Genomic DNA, 20,072 nt, shown 5'->3' with positions numbered 1-20,072 from the left:
TTAGGATTTTCGCCGGGGACTGATCTCTATTACATTTGTTAGATTTCCACTTTACCAGGGGAGAAAATACAAGTCTATGCGACTGATTAGATGTGGGTGATGGGAAAGAAAGAGGCGTCACAGATAATATCCAGGGCTTTGGGAATGTGAGGAACAGAGAGCCCCCCCTCCACCATCAGGAGAAACAGAGAAGTTAGGGGATGTGCTAAGGGAGTTAGAATGGGGCGGGGGCGGGTGAGACGGATGCTCTGGGGAGGAGGCGCTATCTCAGCTCCCAAGCTTATGTCCCGCCGATCAGTTCGACATTCGATCCAAAGACTCAGAACAATGGACACTTGAGTTAGGAGAGGAAGGTTCCTCTAAGGGAATGAAGCGAGAAGGGAAAGAATATGGAGAAAAGTCAAAACGGCATCAAACCTTGGGAGTGAACCTACCCTTAGAGAAATGGGGAAAGATGACAAGGAAGAGGCGAAAGTGATGGGAAAGAGAAAATACTGGGCTGGAGGGTAGCAGGGAAAGCTGGGAAGAGGCAGCCGAGACAGAAAAGGCTGGGGTGGTTTGAACCCAGGCTTTGCTAGGGTCAAAACTGGAACCCACAAGGGACCCTCAAAAGCTACCAGATTCTTTGTCTTGTTTGGCTGACTTGCCATAAAAAACCAAACAATTATTTATTTCCTTATACAAGACTGCTCATCTTCCAGATGACTATTCACCTGCCTGCAGAGTGTAGGACAACTCTTTGCCGACCCACCATGAGATCTGAGCCGCTGCTGGGCTGGGAGGGGTGGGGTGGCTGGGGGATGGACACCGGGGAGGGTGTGAGCTATGCTGAGTGCTGAGAATTGTGTAAGACTGATGGTTCACAGGCCCGTACCCTGGAACAAATACTACATTATATTTTCATTAAAAAATAATAAAATAAAATTTAATAAAAATCTTAGCTGCTGGAGAGAAACTGGGACAGCAGAATGGAAACAGGTCTTTATCTGATTGGGTTTTGGGTGCATCCTGAAGCTCTTACGCAAACCCAGCACCAGGCACATGTGCTCTGCCTGCCGCTGTGTAGACGTGGCAGGATGGCACCAGATGGGCGCTGCTCCCCTGACAGCGCGCCGGGCCAGGGCCGCCTACTGCCCGCCTAACCGTGGTCTCCCGCACGTCCATGGCCACAGGGGAGGCTGGGAGGCCCGCACACCTCGTACCTCTGTTCCAACCAGATGCAGGACGCTCAGTTTCAGCCCAGGAACTGAAACGAACAATTGCTAAGTTCAGCCCTATCCTTGGTGTCGAAGGGAAAAAAGCCAGCTCCCTCTTTAAAATATCCATCTACTAATTTTATTTTTTTTGAAGATTTGTTTGTTTTAGAGAAAGAAAGCATGCATGCTAGTGTGTGTGTGTGTGTGTGTGTGTGTGTGTGCGCGCGCGCCGCAAGTGAGGGGGAGGGGCAGAGGGAGAGGGATCTTTAAGCAGACTCCCTGCTGAGCATAGAGCCTGATGCGGGGTTCGATCCCACAGTGCTCAGATCATGACTTGAGCTGAAACCTGTCCACCTATTAGTTTTAAATGCAAAAGATTATCCTTGGAAGGCACTCCATTCTTCTCTAGGGATTTTTTTTTAAAAAAGATTTTATTTATTTATTTATTTGAGAGAGAGTGTGTGAGCAGGGAAGCGGGAGGAGAGGGAGAGGGAGAGGATCTCAAGCAGACTCCAAGCTGAGCATGGACCCCAACGTGGGGCTCCATCTCGTGACCCTGAAAGCCTGACCCGAGTCGGATACTTAGCCAACTGAGCCACCCTGGTGCCCCCATTCTTCTCCAGTTTTAAATGAAATGATGGGAGAAGGGGCAGAAGAAAAAAACAGAGGAACCAGAGGAAGAAAAGATGCAATGAAATTTGTATAAATTAAAAAATGTATAATTATATCTGATTACATTTATACGTAATTATATTTAATTATAAATTTTAAAATGTATAATTATATCACTACAATGAAATCCAAAGCAGGGACACGGAAAAAGCAGTGACAGAAAAGCTAGGACAAGGGAGAGCACTGCCATCTGAGTATCTGGCGGGGGTGCCCAGCTGGTGGAGCCGTCACAGGGGCTGAAGACACTGTTGGGGCCGCTGACACAACAGAAACCATGTGCCCTCTACATTCGATTACCTCCCTGCGGCTACCGCCACTGTGAATTGCCCACAATGATTTTTTAAAGCCTGGATCAGTTCTCCCCACCCCCAGCAGACACAAAAGACACTGCGGAGCGCTCTCCCCCTCCTCCCTGCTTAACGGCCTGCTACATAGCTGGTGTGAGCTTCGGGGACCCAAAATCATTTCAGTATTTGTGATAAAATATAATTAGGAAGTAAAATTTGCTGTTGCAGAAAATACTGTAATTATTATTTTTTTCTTTTGCACAGTCACAAGTACTATTTAGACTGTCCACTGATGTGCACTACCTGGCCCTGCCTTCCAAGATGCTGCCCTGAGACTGGCAACGAGAGCTGGCTGACCAGCGTCAGGTTTTAGTACGACCCCAAAGATCACACGTAAAAGCACAGAGCTGAGCATCAGGTGGCCAGTCAGTCATTCTCGGGCCAGATTTAGCTTCGCATTTTTAGCATGTCTAAGAGATGCAACCAGGATGACCACAACTCCAGTAGAACAAAAAAAAAATCTGCACACCTACAGCCATCTGGTGTAGATGTCTGACCTAGGTGACCAGCTTCTGAGAGCTACTCACATTTGGAACTTAACTATAAAATGTGAGGCCCTTTTCACGGTGTCCTAGAGAAGCGACAGCATGGGCATTTGCTAAGTCAAACCAAATCTCCAGCAACGAGGAGGAGGAGGCACGACTAGAGAGGGAGGAATGTCAGGAAGACTCCATCCAGCTGAGACGGCTACATCAGTGAAGTCGCTGTACTGTTAAACGTACTCTGACTGAATGGTATCTTCCAAATGCAGGCGAGAAGTCAGGAAAGGCTGTCCTGCCCATAGCAGGGTTCCATAAACACCTATGGGATGTGATCATCATACCTGATCAGCCTAGCTCTTGCTGGGCCCTTACCTGCTTCCTCACGGTGGAGCTACGCCTGTGGTTGATCCCGCCAAATCAGAGAGGAATGGACCAGCACCAGGGAGAAAAAAGAGAAAAGGGAATTAAAAACAATCTGTGTGTTAATTAATGAAGCAAGCAGTATTATTCAGTTCAGTGTCAGAACCAGCTAAGAGACTTACCGAGTTACTTTCCAAATTAAGCCCAATAAGGCTCCTTCAGAACAGAGGTCTCTGTACTTACTACCTGCCACCATTCAAAACCAGACTAGGAAGGAACTAGTTCAAGGTGCAGGAACATGTATCTGCGTTGGACAGTAAGATTCTCTGTTTGCAGGAGACCCAAGGAAACATCAAAGGAAGCTACAGTTTTCTTTCTCTTGGAAATCTTTAGGGAGCAATTTTCCTAGAGTTTCAAGGACAAAATAGCAGACTGGAAGGAACCTTGGCAATCCTTCGTGTGATTGTCTTGCAAAGCTGCATGGAACTTTAGACACCTCTTCTCAAAGGGACTGGAACTCAGACACAATCTCCCCAAGCAAGGACAGCAGCGCAGCCCCGCCTTTGGTGACATGAAGGCCCAGAGTCTGGCTGCTGGGCTCCCTTCTGCCAGGCGGCTCCTGAGGAACCTCTTTGGAATCCTAGAGCTCCTCGGATCTAGTGGAATGCTCTTTCTTGTCTCATAGAGGAGGAAACTGGAGTTCGAAGGAGGGAAAAGAGCAGCCCACGGTCACCCACCATAAGGGAATTCAACTCAGCTTTTATTCACTCCCAGAGCCTTCCCCAGATATGGGGCTTCAGGTGAACTTACATTAAGACTCTATCACCAAGACGATATTCATTCCATGGGATTCCATTATCCTGGTTCCCTCTAGTCAACAAGACTGGTATATTAATGGGATCTTTACCATAATCCACAGTGACAAAACGATGAAAGCCAAATGAAGCTATTTCTAAATAATGAGCCTATAATTGTAAATGGCCTCATGATTATTGTGTGTGTGTTGGCAGATATAAGTGGTTGATATAATGGGCTAACCCAGGGTCTCTCAGGAGTCCAGCCCATGAAAGCTCTCTCCCCAGTTAAATCAGCACATTTTTAGGCATCTGAGAACCGCTGGCTGGATGCATGCCTTGCTCTCGGCCAGCTCACGAGTTTTCTCAGAGCAGCTACATGACTGGGAGGGAAAATATTTGGCTGGGGTCGGGGAGGGAGGGGGAGATGGGGAAAGACTGGGAGGGCTGCAAACTTGTACATCAGGCATGGATTTCTACCAATGCTGTCTGGCAAGCCAGTGCAAAGTAGTATTTCATTATCCAGCAACAGTGAGGTGCTGTCATCTTTTCCACGCAGAAAATCTCAAACGCTATCTTCTGATCTTCCTTCTCTGGGTCACAGATATCCCCAAACCACATGCTGACATCCAGCAGCTAAGGGTAGGTTACCAGGTTCTTCCAGAGCCAAACACTTCTTTTCCTTGCAGACTGGATGGCTTTGGGGAAGCCTCTGAAACTACTTCAGCAAATGACAACCCTTCATCCCATTCTGCTCAGCTCTCGCCCCAAGTCACAGCAGACCCCCTTTTCCATCTGAGGCCAGATGGGTTCAGCAAGGCAAAGGAAAGGAAGCAGTCCCCGCCCTAGTCCCCTCCTTTGCACAGAAACCCAACGCCTCTGCACTTCAACTCCTCAGCTCCTTCCCACCGTGGGACCCCCACGGGCCTCTCTTCATCCCTCCCACGGGCTGACCCAGGCCATGCCTACCTTGCCAGACTGCAATCTGTCCGCTGACCTGTTGGAAAGACAAAGGCAAAAAGCTCACGTGGAAGCAGAAGGAGAGAGAGACGAAGACTCACTCCCAGGAGCTGACTGAAATGCCCTCCCCTTCTCCCCAGGAAGCCACTAGCCTCACGGAGTGACTGGCCTTCCAGGCAGAAAAGAAGAGAGACGCCCAGAGCCTCTTCCTGGGCAAATGCTGGTTCTCATGCTTGTTCCCAGCGCTGCTGCTATGTCCCTGACGCTGAGGTGTGCCAGCCCCGCTCCCCAAAGGGAAAACGGGGTGGCTGTAGGGGAACAACAGCAAGGCGGACCGTGTTTTAGAGAACAAATTACTAGAAGCCTTCCCAGGGGTGAAATCAGCTTCTCTTCTGTGTATGTGGATGTGTGTGTGACGAGGGAGGGATGAGTCTGCTTGCTCCAGAGTAACGGACACACACGGACACACACACACACACACACACACACACACAACACACACATGGTGTGAGAGTGGCAAGGAAAGAAGGAAGAAGGAAGAATTGTTTGCGGGGAGGAGGGAGCAGATAAGAACCTTCTAGTTTTCAATCCATATGAAATTCTCTTAGGTTGGCTGGGGGTGACAAGGGAGAAATGAGATTTAATTGCTATCAAATTTGTGGTTCTCAATCCAATAGCAGGCCCTAATACTAAGTTTAATGGATCACAGCCATCTTTAAAAAAAGGAAACTCTTCAAGTTTCTAAGAATTCTTATGTTTAAAACAAAAAATACATAGGCATATGCACATGGGCCACGATGTGATGTGTTTGCTTTCAGTTCACCAAGCGTGGTCTGCGTTCGATAAACCAGGGGCAACGCCAGCCGGCGCTGAGCTGGGAGATCACGCCCCACCAGCCTCCTCCACGCTCCTGGAAAAACAACTCCAAGGACCGGCGCGGGGTGGGGGGTGTGAGGAAGGGCTTCTGTTTGCCGTTAAAGGTTGCTAATTGTCGATTACACTTCGGCACATCCTGAGCAACATCCTCCCCCTCCCCTAACAGCCTCTCATTACTAACGGCTCCGCTTTCATCTGCGAAAATATTATTCCGAGCCATTATTTTCAACATCTGTCCCATTTCCATTCTGGAATACTCACACACATCAATTATCCCTCTGTGGCAAGAACAAGGGGCTCTCGCGTTACGGTGACAAATACATTCAGAAGGCGGGCCGCGATGACTTACACACAGGAAGGTCTGTGGCTATTTCTTACTGCTCGAGCTTGTCATCTTTAGATGAAGGCAATTTGCGGCATTAATGAATGGACGCCAACCTTCGCCCCTCCGCAGCAGCAAATCTGGTACATGTTTGTGTGTGTGCAGACCCACTCACACTCACACACACACACTCCCAAGGTCCTGTTCTCCATTTCACTTATGAGCTATGTTCAGATTGTTTTAGCCCAAAAAAAAAAAAAAGGTTAGAACTTGCTTCAAATAGTTCTGGGCTTTCTTTTCTCCGATACCCGATGAAGCTATCTGATAACCCAAGAGTGAAGATTTTTCTGTAAGAAAAGCTGGGCTCCCAACACCTAAACCTGTTCAGCCTGAGTCCCTTGGTTGGCAGGGAGGAAAGAGAACAGGAGTGACCTCACAGGCATTCTTCACATAAAAAAAAAAATGCCTCTACAATCACAGGATCAAAGATATCAGAGATAAAAAGAATTCAGCATCTGGGGGAACCGTCCAGCACGGGAGGAGGATCGGATGGGACGAGCGGGAGGGAGGCTCCGGTGTGACAAGTGTGGCTCTCATTCCTGATGCCAATGATCCAGCAAGTACCCCCCATGCTTCTCTTCACTCTGCAGTTTGTCTGAAAAGCGCTCAAGGGTTCCTTTCACGCGTGCCTTCTCTGCTGGTCTGCCTCCCGCCAGTGCTGCCATACACTGCTGTCGCCTCCGCGCCCCGTCTCGGAGTGGAGAGATGAGCAGGGCGGGGGAGGGTGGGGGGCACTCAGAGGCACCCCCAACCTGGGAACCCCATTAACCATAGGATGCTGAGAGCTAGGCAGGACTGGGGCAGGCTGCCCAAAACCCCAGGGAAGCTTCTCTCTCAGCCTTTGTCTTCTGTTTGACAGCTGAGGAGACAAAGTCCAGAGTGCCAGTCCAGTCCCCTGCTCTGCTACTTTCCAGGGTCTGGGTAAAATCATCCTTGATTCCTGGACGAGACAGGCCGTTCAGTACCACGGCCTCAGCGCGGCCACAGCGGACAGGGCTGCCGCTGAGCCGCAAGACCCTCCCAATCGGAAAGAAAGTGCTGCTCTACACAGGCGTCTGGGGGTCAGGCCCGCCTTCGAGAAGCCTCTCTTCTCCTCAGAGCCGCTGCTCACCAAGCTCGCCGGCCCTGCCCGCCGGCTGCCGCCTCGGTCCCGTTACAGAGGAGCAGAGAGTTTCCACAAAGTGTCTGGAGGGAAAGGGACCCATCGGCTCCTGTGCCCCAGCTGTGGCAGAGAAGGGGGCCGGGGGAGAGCAAGCACGCACCCTTTAAACCAATGGATGGTGCACACCAGCGCTTTATTAAGCACCGGCCTCCTCCCATTACTCAAGCAGTCACTGGGGCAGCGACTTCCCATCAAACAGACTAGGAAAAGCAATGCATTCACATAACAAGATCAGGCCCGAGGGGCTCAGGATGGAGGCTCAGCCAGGTAGCTCGGGGCCTGGCCTTCCCCTCATCGCCAAACCTCCAGCCGAATTCCCACACTCACTTTCTCCCAGGGTTTTCTGGAGAAGGTCGTGCTTGGCTTGTAGCTTGGTGATGAGGTTCCTGCCCTCCAGGTACTCCTTCATTTTCTGTAAGGGAGGAAGAAAAGGAGCGGTCAGACTCCTGAAGAAGCAGCAGCAGGAGGGGAAAAAAAAATCACAGATGCTCAGCTGTACAATTTCCTTTTTACAAGAGAGCATTTCGTTTCTGACCCGATTTCTACTAGGTGCCTTTTTTATCTCTTTGTTTCTACTCAGGCCCTGAGCATCTGGATGGCTGCTGATTTCCAGGATGCCTGAGTCGCCTGCTTTGTGTTCTCTGGGGAGCGAGCTCCATGCTGGCCAGTCCCAAACCATCTCTTAGAGCCCCTCAGCCATCCCTTCTGGTTCCCCTGAAGAACAATGGGCCAGGTGTGGAGTGGAGGGACTCACTGAGCCCAGATCCTCTTGGTGTGAGGACACACACCTGCCACTTGTCACCTCCGCTGATATCCTGCCACACCCTGGCCCCTCCCTGGGGTGCATTCCAGCACATCACGACTAATGCCAAGGGCTGCGACCCAGCACGCACAGCATCTCCGTCTGAGCTCTCTCTTACTCGGCTCCTTCCTCTCTTCTGCACGGAGTCTTGGCAGAGACCTTGGGATTTCTGAGCATTTGGAGAGAGGGGCTGCGGCCCCCCGCCCCGCATATACATGTAAAGGCAGTTCTCAACACAAGACAAGGTGATGGAAACGTACTTCCAGCTGTTCCACCCGTCAAAACACCATCGCTGTGCAGCATTTTCTGATCTGACCTCTCTCAGCCCTTATCTGCCCCCGGAGGGACTCGATTTCCCTGGACAATTCATCAAATCTTCAAAATAACCCTACGAACTCGGATTAGCACATCCCCATTTTACGGATGAGGGCACCAAGATTTGGAGAGATTAAACAGGTTGCTCAAGGTCAAACAGTGAGTGAGCTGCGGAGTCAGTTTCCAGACACAGGTCTTGTGACAATTCGGGGCGTGCGCTCAACCGACAAGACAGCACACTCCATCCGTCAGGGTGCCCAGCAGAAGGAGGAGCAGAACAAAACTTCAGAGTATTAATTCTTTATATACGTGGAGCAGTTCAGGAGTTTTCAGAGCCCCTTAGCACATATTACCCACGTGACTCTGCAGAGCACGTTAGGGAAGACAACATCGCTGGCTGCTTGCTACAGATGCTACAGATGAGAAGATGACCTTGGGAGATGGCGGCTGAACTGCAGGTCGCTGCCAGCTAGGAAATGGGAGTGCCAGGCCATTTTGAGCCTTGACACGGTGTCTGTCTACACTACCCTGCAGCCGTTCACAGGGACCATCGTTCACCCTGGTTGTCTCCTTATACAGTGGCTCGCGTCTGCTGGGCTGGGGGTCATCTGCCCACATCTAAACTCAGAGGCAAATTGGTATGATCCGTGACTCATTGGAGACACACGACATAGTGGAGGAGGGAAAAGTGGATAAAACATTTCAAATTGCAATACTTCTGTCCTTCTTTCGATGTATTAAGCAACAAGGATAATTATACATCAAGTGTCCACATAGGATGAAGGCAGGAAAGAAAGGTGAAAAAAAATAGGACTTACTTTTACTCTGTACCTTGCTGTACAGTGTAAAATTTTAACCAAGAGTGTGTATTTCTTCTCTCTCTTTCTCATGCAAAAACAAAGAAAAAGCCTGCTTTCTCGGGGATGCACATCCTGGCTTTCCCATGTTCCCCAGGTGCCCCTGCATGTACCTCTGCAAACTGCACATGGCCCGGGCACAGAGAGCTTCCAAGTCATGTGTCTTCCTCTCCAGACTGCCTTTTCCCTAAGGTCAAAGTCATTATTCTTTGCATCCCTGATGCTTAGTACCATGCCCAGCTGACAGGAGACATTCAATAAATGCTTGAAAAATGAGGAAAGACACGAACAGTCTCATTCTCCTCTGAGAGAACCTTCCTCAGTGGTCACAATCCAAGCCCTCAAGTGTAGCCCTACTCTCTCAATTAAGTCTAAAGCAAACAAAAACAAACCCTATACCAAATCATTTCTGTTGCTTTACTTCTGACCTGTTCCCTCTGCTCCTTTGTGTCTGTGTACGAGAACATCTGTGTGACAAGACTCCCTTGTCACCTTCCCCTTTCCATCTGCTCCAGCTGCCCGCTCACCTGCTGTCGGTCTTTCCTGGGTGACAGCCTAATCCCCACCCAGTGCCTCACCGTGGGGCTGGGAACAGCACGGCAGGACCCAGAGGTGGAAAACATTCAGGAAACATCTATTGCTAACATCTCAACCCTCAAAGGCCCCTCTTCGGCAGGTCACCCCAGGAGACTCTAAAGGTTTCCTAATGAGGAAAAAAAAACCTCACCAAGAAAACTGTAACCCTTAAGACAAGACCAGACTGCTCAGAAAACAGCCAATATTCTCAGAGGAGATGGATGCAAATTCCTTTCTCTCACTCGTGTTTCTACTTGTGATTCCGGAAATGAATTTTTCATTCATGTCACTGTTTGAGAATTAACTCTGGCTGTCACTTGGCGAACCATTAAAATAAATAATAATCTGATAAAGATGTATGATGGGTCACCTTTCCAGGTCCCCTGAAATCCTGAAGGATCAAAAACTATGCTGAGGTTGACCTGCATCCCTAAGAGCAGAAATACTGGTTGGAAGTTTTTCCATGTAGGTAAGCAGGCGGTGGGAGGGAAAAGCCGTCCCGGAGTTCACAGGCATATTGTCACCTCCCTCTCCCTCCTGTTAGTCAGCCCTGGTCTGTATGAAACAGAAGCTGGGAGAAACGACCTGGCCTTTACTGGAAGAAGACCTCGGTTGCTGACTGGATAGAAAGGAGCCAAGGCAGCTGAAGGCAAGGAAGGCACAAGCGGCTTTCTGATGACTTCTGGAGACCAGCAGGCTATGAAAAGAACTGCTGGGGTGCCTGGGTGGCTCAGTTGGTTAACCAACTGCCTTCAGCTCAGGTCATGGTCCTGGAGTCCCAGCACTGAGTGCCACATCAGGCTCCCCACCCAGCGGGGAGTCTGCTTCTCCCTCTGACCCTCCCCCATCTCAGGTTCTCTCTCTTATTCTCTTTCAAATAAATAATCTTTTAAAAAAAGATTTTATTTATTTATTTGACAGAGAGAGATCACAGTAGGCAGAGAGGCAGGCAGAGAGAGAGAGAGAGAGAGAGAGAGAGAGAAGCAGGCTCCCTGCTGAGCAGAGAGCCGGATGCAGGGCTCGATCCCAGGACCCCGAGATCACGACCTGAGCCGAAGGCAGCGGCTTAACCCACTGAGTCACCCAGGCGCCCCTAAATAAATAAAATCTTAAAAAAAAAAAAAAAAAGTAGGAAGGGAGGCAAAGAGTCTACCGAGTGGTTTGATTCTGTTTGCCACTAGAAGGCTTCAATTCAGTTTTATGATCTCATTAATTTACTTCTTAACAATTCCTAACTGATTATTAACTGCTGGCGATGAATTTTATTTATTGAGAAGTATTAATGGAACAGTTTTTCTCTCAGGGCCCTTCCTCCCTGACAGACACTTTGTTGCAGCAAGATGAAAGAGCCTGAGTTGAGAAACTGGAGTCCTACGGCTTACCTTGGGTGAGTCACTTACCCCCCCCATCTGAAGAACCGGGATAATCTACCTGTCCCCCAAGGCTGTTAGCAGACAGCACAGGATGACAAGCGTGGCCATGATTATAGCTCATAACCCAATCATCTGGCGGTCAGGAGTATCCCTTCCTCGTATCTGAATCACCCGCTCAGATAGCCTAAAAACACAACTTCCCCAAACCTCTTTGCTTTGTGCTAATATATAAGACAGTGGAATCAAAACAGGTTTCTGATCTTCAGAACAAAAAAGTAAGAGGCACCAAGAATGTTTTTCCAATTAATTTAAAATACCTCTTCCCTTTAGTATGATGGAAGTATATAAATCTTATGGAACCTGCCGATGCCTTGGATTTTTAAAAAAAATACTATTTATTTATTTATTTATTTGAGAGATAGAGAGCGCATGAGCAGGGAAGAGAGGGAGAGGCAGACCCCCTGTCGAGCAAGGAGCCAATGTAGGACTTGATCCCAGGTCCCCGAGATCCTGACCTGAGCCGAAGACAGATGCTTACCGACTGAGCCACCCAGGTGGCCCTCCGCCTTGCATTTAATCTGTGTGAACTGAAGGCCATAAACACCCACTGCTACAAAGGGGTGCGGTGGGTGGAGGAGGGAGCCGTGTTGAGCAGGCCCCATGCACAGAGACACACAAATGTCGTTATGGGGTGGCTGCGTCCCCGCCATCCAGGCACCCTGACGTTTCTCTCCTCTTTGTCAGTTTGTAAAGCCGGAAACGGCTGTCAGACAGAATACGTAACAGAGGAGACCTGTAAAATGGCAGGCATCTCCCTCTTTAACTGACAGGGTAGGGGCCCAGTAGGGACCTACTTAGCACACATTTCCTGAGTGCCTTTAGGAGAGGACCAAGATAAAAAAAGAAGATCTTGGACCACACCAGATCTAGGTCTAGAGCACTGCCCCAATGGCCAAGATATCATCTTCTCCCCTGTGTTCTTACCAATTTTGTACCCAAGAATTCAGGCAGTTTATCTTTATCAGCCATGACCTTTAACTCCTTCTTCACTCCTTCCCCCATATAAAACCCCGTAACAACCCCCATACACGGAAATACTTAGGAGAAAATGCCAGTCCTGGGCTAAACAGGGAGTGTTACTTCCCACGAGCTGGGAACTGGTTAAATAAAAATGATGGTGAACCCATTCATACAGTGGAATTCTGTGCAGCGATCTAAAAAAGGAGGCAGAGCTCTTTAGACTAATATGAAAAAAATTAAGTGAAAAAAGCAAAGTGAAGAACAGTATGAATTGGGCTACTTCTATTTATACTTCTCTTTATTTGATTTCATTGTATTTCTAATGTAATTCTATTGCATTAAAGGATAAATCAATGGTTGTCTACACAGAGACTATCTCTGGAAGAACACAGAAGAAACCAGTTTCAATCTCTGGAAGATGGGAGAGGAAGTGAGGGCCAGAGAAGGGGAGGAAGCATGACTTGTTGTGTGTAGACTGTTTTGAACTCTTTGCATCTCCCCAAATACATATATTATATATATATCTTTTATTTATATATATTTTATATATTCATATAGGTAAACATATATTTTAATATATTTATATATAAATACATGTATTTATATATAAATATATATTTTATTTATATATATTCTATATATTTTTTAAATTTCCTTATTTTTAACAATCACAGTAAAAAAAAAGCAATGAGATAAAAAGTAGACACTGCTGGGCTGTGTGTTACAAAAGATGAGAGATGCACAGCCCAGAAGATCAGGAAACATCACCTCACTTAGGGCAAGAGAGAGGAGAAAGCTGGCCTGTTTCTGAGCCTTTCTTTCACCTCAGCTTCTTCAGCAGAGAGGACAGAAAGAAGCCAATGGCCTGAGACCAGCTGACCAGAGTTTTAGTTTTATTTATTTACCTATTTAGAGAACATGTGCATGTGTGGTGGGGGAGGTGGGGGGGCAGCCAGTGGTGCAGAGGGAAAGAATCCTAAAGAGGCTTCACACTCAGCGTGGAGCCTGTCAAGGGGCTTAATCCCGTGACCCTGAGATCAGGACCTGAGCTGAAATCAAGAGTTGGACACTTAACCAACGTAAGCCACCCAGGCACCCGGCCAAGTTCTAGCTTCAGCTCTTGCTGAGTCCCTTGGAACAGCTACCCAACTTCTCCGGATTGAGGGGTTTTGGTTTTGTTTTGTTTTGTTTTTTCATCTTTCAAATGAGAATGTGGTTAGATGATTTCTAAAAATCACTATAAGCTTTTAAATTCCATGTTTACTTTCTTGAGACTCCTGCAAATGACTGACATTTATAGAACATGCTTAAATTTCCAATCGATGTCCTCTTGGCAGATCGATTTGATGACAGCCGACAATGACTAGACAGCTTTCTTGCAGCCCTGTGGGTTGCTAGGCACACTACCTACAAGTCAAAGCCATGGTAGGGGACCTCTTCCCAACTTTCCAAGGGAGGGGAACTTCTAGGATGCTCTACTCTGATGTTTCTGAAGGACACAGAAAAAAACCAGGGACGACGTCTGTGGAGGCAGCAGACGAGGAAAAGCACATCTACAGTTCTGTGGGCTTCGTACAGTAGTCATGCTAATATGCACACCCCCCCTTATTTAAATGTCTATTTTGCTACCCCCCAAAAAGCCCTTTTATCATGAAATGAATTATTTGGTGCATTCCCAGCACTAGTTACAAAAATGATGAACTCTCTTATACATCGATTACTACAGAAGCCCAGACAAAAAAAGTGCTCCTGTTAGCCGTGAAAATTTGGACATAATTTTGGTAAGTAGGCCCTCTGGCCACAAAAGACAGGAAGTGGACTAGGAGCAAAAGGGTGGGCAGGATTTGAGGTCATCGGTTTGGATATGGTCATCCCTGCTCTTACTAAGGGTCAACTTTGAATGCATGTCATTGCTTTGCTGAAAGCCAGAAAGTAATTCTGACAGTCTTAAATACAGATTTTTATGTCAAAATTTCTTATTTAATAAGAAAAATGGAAATCTGCTGCAATGTAATGAGATTGGGTCATTAAGTAGTGTTCTATCTAAGCAGTGCAGACAGACCAGCCAAACAATCCTATTATTAAAAGCCTTTAGAGTGTTCAACAACCTCCTGAGATAAGAAAGCTTGGGGTGGCGAGACAGCCCTCATGATAGACAAGAAGTTCTCGTTCTGTCTAGCCCGGGCTTTGCATGCCTTTATGCTTTGTACAGACTGCTCTTTTCTCAAGGAATGCCATTCTCTGCTTGATTCACTGCCTGGTTCACTCATCCTTCAAAGTCAAGCACAAAAGTCACTTTGTATGAGATGTTTCGCCAACTCCACCCATCCTGGCCACCATTCATGTGCCTGTGCACGTAGCTGAAAATTTTCATACTTATTTTTTTGATTGCAAAAATCAACTTACTGTAACTGTTTTGAAACATACAAAGTGAAAATGGAGGTTCTCCCTTCGGATGCCTAATCCCATCATTCCCCTCTGCACTCTGCACTCCCAGCATTCCGAGCTTTGGCACCATGTTTAGCACAAAGAAGATCCTTGATAAGTTACTGATGAGTAATTCAATAATGATTAATGAATAAGTTAATAATGACTGTAGTGACAATAAATTTTCAGCACTTAATGAGCACTCTGTACAGACCAGGCAGTGTGCGAAATATTTTACAAAAAGGATGAATGGGACAAAATATCATTCTGTTATTTCTCTGTGTAGATTTTAGTATTTCACTCATAAAATATTCAAGAACGTTATGATGAAATGAACTGGGAAAACACTAATCATTTGTTAAATGAAAGCAGATCATAAAACAGCGTGCATAGCCAACATCCCACTTTTTGTAACACATTCTAAATACATATTCACAGAGATGTTTGTCTGCGCAGAGAAAAACACCAGGAAGGGAATATGCCCTAATGCTGTTATCTCAAGGTAGTGCGATTATGGATGATTCTTACTTTCTTCCTTTTTGTTTCTAAACTAGTATCATATGGATGTTTTACTTCATATAACAAGAAAAAAGTCATTTTAAAAGAATAATACTGTTAAATCACTCCTTTTCAAAGTCTCCTCCAAGATTTAAAAAAAAAAAATCTGAAGAATTCTTAGTTTTAAGTAAAATAAAACAGATTTCTTTTTTTAGAAAACATAGCAAATCACTAGTTCTTAATGGAAAAAGGGCAATGTTCAAAGAAGAATTAAACAAATTGTTCCAGTTGGGAGGAAAAATTCAATTTACTGCATGTAGATTGTGTTTCTTGACTAAAAAACAAGTTAATCCCTCTCATTCAGAATCAGTTTGCACATTCACCAGCTACATTTCATCTCACATCTGCAAATTTAATATCTCCTTTCTTGGTTGTCAGAAGATGAGAAAATAAATTTTAGTCCAGGCAATGAATCCTACTTGGCAAGCTCAAAATAACTTAATTATTAAAAAAGCAGCACCAAAGACCAGCCAGCAACCTTCCAAAGGACTGTTAACACAACCTGAAAATAATCGGGTCTGTTTGTCTAACACAAGAGCAGGATATACACAGATAAGAAAATACAGTGTTTTGGAATCCTCTGGAAACCAATGACACTGCACATGACCTGTCCTTTTGAATTTTAGTCATTTTTATGAAAGATAATTTTCCATCAGCAAAAATTATAAAATAATGTCATCGCATCACCTAGAAGAGATTATCAACTTTAGAAATAAGATACGTGTTAGCCAGAATACATTGGATATAATTCCCAAGAACTAAGAAATAAAGATCTCCTTTCGTGATTCCCCGTGGCCGAGAAGGAAACTTTCCAACAGAAGCCTACTAGCTGGTTAATAAAAATTCTTTAAAAAAGAAGAGAAAAGAAAAAGAAAAGAAAAGAAAAGTCTTCAGGGGCAAGGAAAAAAAGGAAAAGAAATCTTCCTGGCAGTGTACTTGGGAGCACCTTTCTCTTGGGGGATCCCTGTTTGATACCTACAACTTAGAGATATCTGTGTCTTAACTGAAGCTGAGGAATGGTCTCTGAATATGCCCAGATCGAAATTAAAGTATTCAAAGTCTGCCCTTCCAAGACTCGACCAGGACTCCGGGTTCCAAGTCTCCCTGTGGGCTGCAAGTGCTCCTCGAGAGCCATCAAGCCCCCTCACCGTGAAATAGAATTGCTCGGTCTCTTGCTGATTGGCCCTCCTCTTAGCGATGCTGGGCTTGCTCATGAAGGTTTCTGAGACCGTGGACTTGACGGATTCCATAGAGTTGCTGTACTGGAAGCAGTCGGACACGTCAAAATCCTCAACAGTCACAATGTCCTGGATGGTCTGGAGAGTGGCTTCCATCGTCTTCTTTACCTGTCACGACAAGGGCCAATGTAACGTGTGAGGGGCAGGGAAGGGAGAAGTTGGGAGGAGTGGGAGAGAAGGGGCTGGAGGGGACTGGGGCGCTGCTGTCAGAAGGTGCAGCTCTGCTTCCCATCGGACGGTGCTGAGAGAGTGACCACCATCACACGGACTCTGCTCTACAGTGCTCCTCTTTTTATAGAAGACCTAAAACCACCCCCCTCCTCAGGCTCTGTATATGACCCAGCTCTTTTATTTAATGTTGACTTTTGAAATTTAATATTAGCTCTGGGCTACAATGGAAGTGCTAACGGGGAGAATAAAACAAATCCAAACCAACCTCATGATGTAAAGAGCTGGTTAAAATGTGAGATTGGCCTGGTCCCACCACACCCCATGCTGTTTCATGACCTTTAGCAAATCAGTGGATTGGCTGCCCCATTGGCCAATGAAGTGACACACCCCCCACCCCAACCCGGTCCTTCCTGATCCTCCTGGAAAGAGTAAGACTGAGATGCCAGGTAAGAAGTCTCCTGAGCACAAACGAAAGAAGCTGGACAATTAATCATGCTGCCCTTTTGAACTAGCTGTTGAAAGCAAGGACGCTGGGTGCAGAAGAAAGTCCCCCTTTTCTAAGAGGATGGAGATGTTTTAAGTGTCAAAGTCAAAGGCCTCTGTTTGTTTGAAAATGCTGGAAAAAGCCAGGCATGAAGGGGTGGTTTCAGAGACACAATATTGTTCACACAGCTGCCAAGTGCCATTTTGATTAAATGTGTAGAGGGGGGAAAAAAAAAGCATTTCGCAAAAGCTCAAAATAGAGCTCAACCTTTGGCAATGCAAGAGCAACTTCCTGGAGTTCAAGGGCAGGATGTGGCAGAGGGGGAAAATCCAAGGCTACGCTTGGCTAGGAAACGTTTGCAGCAGCCCGGACATTCTCCGCATGCTCCTTCCACCTGCTCCCAGATGGGCAGCAAGAAAGAGGTTCCACGGGGAAACTCGGAGGCTGGCTCCCAGTCTCCTAAGCAGGAAACTCACCTCTTCGTTCTCAATCTTCAGAGTGGACAGGCGGGACTGCAGTTGCTGGCATCTCTGAACCAGCTCACTCTGGACAGGCTGCTGGGCACAGAGCTGGGAAGCCTGCCAAAAGAAAGCAACACCAGGTCAGGAAGAGGACACGGTTCTTCTGGAGGTTCCAGAGTCCCATTACTACTAATAAAAGTACTCATGTTCAAGCTGGAAGCCTCACAGTTTCTCTGTGAAAACAAAAACCCCAAGGCAGCATGTGTGAACCTCTGCCAGGACCAAACAGCACAAGGAGGGAATGAGAAGTGGGACCTGTTTGGAAAGACCAGGTCCCTCCATAGGGGGCCCATCCCCAGGCTAGTGCCCGGTGGGCTCTGCGGCTCCGCAAAAGCCAGCGCTGGACCAGCGCAGGGTGCTCCAGCGCCATAGACACAATGCTTTGGCAGGGAGGGTTTCCTGCCAGGAGTCCGAGTGGCCACCTCTCCGGCCCCTCCTTCATTCCCCTTCATGTATGAGAGTGAAAGCAGCAGAGAAGTGGGTCAGGAGGCTAGCTTGCCGCTGCTGGCAGCCAGCATGTGTTTATAAATCTGGGCCATGCATGAGAGCTCTGACTCAACGAGAGAAAGTGTAAAGCCAGGAGCAACTCCACGGGCTGTGCTTGAGGGCCCCAGAGGGCACAGAATCTGGTAGAACTTGGCACTTTCCAAGAGCCAACCTTCTGCCCCAGGTTCGTACCAGATCTGTGTAGGAGAGGAGTCTGCCCTTCCCCTAAGGACTGTAGTCCACGAGCTTTTCCTTCTCTGACAAGATGGCCGAGCCACCATCTCCCGATGGGGGCATGGCTGTGGCATGGGCACGAGATCACCCACAGTCTCCAGGATGACAGATGAGGAACAGAAGGCTGGCAGATTAGGAGGCAGGACCCACATGGAGGCAGCTCCTGTCACCTTGCCACCACGTGTCCCTTCGCCTCTCGTCTGCAGAGAGACATCTGGATAGAACTGGTCTCCCTCTTCCTCAGCAATGAGTGGGCACATTCACATGCCCACAGACCATTCTCTTGCTGGGAAGACAAAACCTCTCTTCAAATGGAGGGGGCTGGGACTTGACCTTTTCCTCCATTGGCTTTTAAGCTCCCAACGGACTTGACCTCCTCCCCCAGCTGAGGGGCTGGCCTGAGCCAGCTCTCAGATCTGAAGAGAGCTGACTTCACTCTGGCTCTTGGATAAGCAGACACAATGGAGAGAGCTCAGTGGCCAGGATGGGTTAGAGCCAAGAGTGAAACTCTCTGGCTGCCTGATGTCACTGGTCAGGCATCCAGAGCCCCACAAGCCTCTGGGGGCACCAAGGGTAGAGCCAAGCGCCTCCTCCTAGTACATCTGAGAGTGCTTGGCATCCACTCATGTGCCGAGCGCCCCCGAACACCCGTCAGTGTGGGGCCTTGGCCAATTTCAGGGCTTCCGGTCAAAATGCCACCCGAACCTTGGCCCTAATTCAAGGACTTCCAGGAAGTTCCCTCTTGTTGCCTCCATAGTCTACAGACAGCCCACACCGGTGGGGACAGACAGGCTGTGGGGACCAAGAGAAACTTGCCTTCTCATCTCTTTTTCTTTTCTATTCCTAGGAAGGCGGGGCTGGAACGCAGAACCTTTGCAAGATCTAGGGCTGACCCTGGCCCCTGCCTGGCTCTGTGGCTGGTCAGCTGTATCACAGGGAAGGAGGGCCAAGGCCAGAGAGTAACTACTGATTTTAAAGCAACCTAGACCTAGCAGGGAGGATCCACGTACGCAAAACGGACCTCCATGCCTATGCCTTTAAGAAGCAGCAGGGCTGCTGATGCATGCCTTGGCCGAGGTCCTCTACCGGGGTGCACGGTAATGTGTTCCAGCTGTGCTCCGCGGTAGGAAACCGAGGCACTGACAAGGCTACGAGGGGGCCCGAGCACCCAGCATTCGCATTCTCCCTTTATGGAGACAAGCTGTTTGGCTCCGAAGGCGACTCAGTCAACACCAGAAAAATGTATCACTCCGCTCAGCTGGTCCCAGAGTTCCACTGATTTTTGGGAAGGAATGTCAGTGGCAGCCGGAGGAGGGGACTGGAAGACAAGCTGGACCAGAAGCCACGGCAGGTGAGGAATGGGGCTTCCTGGGGCTCGGTGGCACACCCCCCCCCCCCCACCTCTGACTGCACACTCTGCCATTTCACTTCCCCATCTGTTCAGACACTGACATTTCCTAAGTCACAGAAATGGAAACAAACTGTGCAGGGTTTGGTTTTCCCTGAGGAGGGGAAAGAAATCATCTCTACATTTTTGTCTTTACGATAGAAATGTCCCATACTCCACTGTGGACTATCGATGACAGCGAATCCTCTAGTGACACTGCCAACAGTTGTCATCCTGGGACAGGGTTTTCTAAAAAGCATCTGGATACTAATCCTGTTGGATATACTATTCCCTTGTTGAGAGGACATGGTTGTTTCTGTCACCACACATCCCTTCCTCCTTCTTCTGGCAACTCGGGCCTGACTAGCTTCTGGAGGAACCTCCCACCCCAC

At 47.8% G+C, this 20,072-nt stretch overlaps 1 protein-coding gene across 9 annotated transcripts in view; it reads right to left on the bottom strand.

Moving 5' to 3' along the window:
- Nucleotides 1–20,072, bottom strand: part of SRGAP2 (SLIT-ROBO Rho GTPase activating protein 2) — a 231,027-nt gene that overhangs the window by 40,412 nt on the left and 170,543 nt on the right. For all 9 annotated transcript variants that reach the window (XM_059413278.1, XM_059413277.1, XM_059413276.1 and 6 more), the window contains exons 9-13: nt 17,529–17,630; nt 16,308–16,505; nt 7,559–7,643; nt 4,821–4,848; nt 3,070–3,094 (exon numbers count right to left, since the gene is read on the bottom strand). In XM_059413278.1, the coding sequence (XP_059269261.1) occupies nt 3,070–3,094; nt 4,821–4,848; nt 7,559–7,643; nt 16,308–16,505; nt 17,529–17,630 (438 nt within the window). The remainder of the gene's footprint in view (nt 1–3,069; nt 3,095–4,820; nt 4,849–7,558; nt 7,644–16,307; nt 16,506–17,528; nt 17,631–20,072) is intronic.

The sequence above is a fragment of the Mustela nigripes genome, chromosome 10 (genome assembly GCF_022355385.1).
Source record: "Mustela nigripes isolate SB6536 chromosome 10, MUSNIG.SB6536, whole genome shotgun sequence".
In the NCBI taxonomy this organism is placed as follows: domain Eukaryota; kingdom Metazoa; phylum Chordata; class Mammalia; order Carnivora; family Mustelidae; genus Mustela; species Mustela nigripes.
The sequence above is the reverse complement of the archived record's forward strand: the minus strand, read 5'-3'. Positions and strand labels throughout refer to the sequence as shown.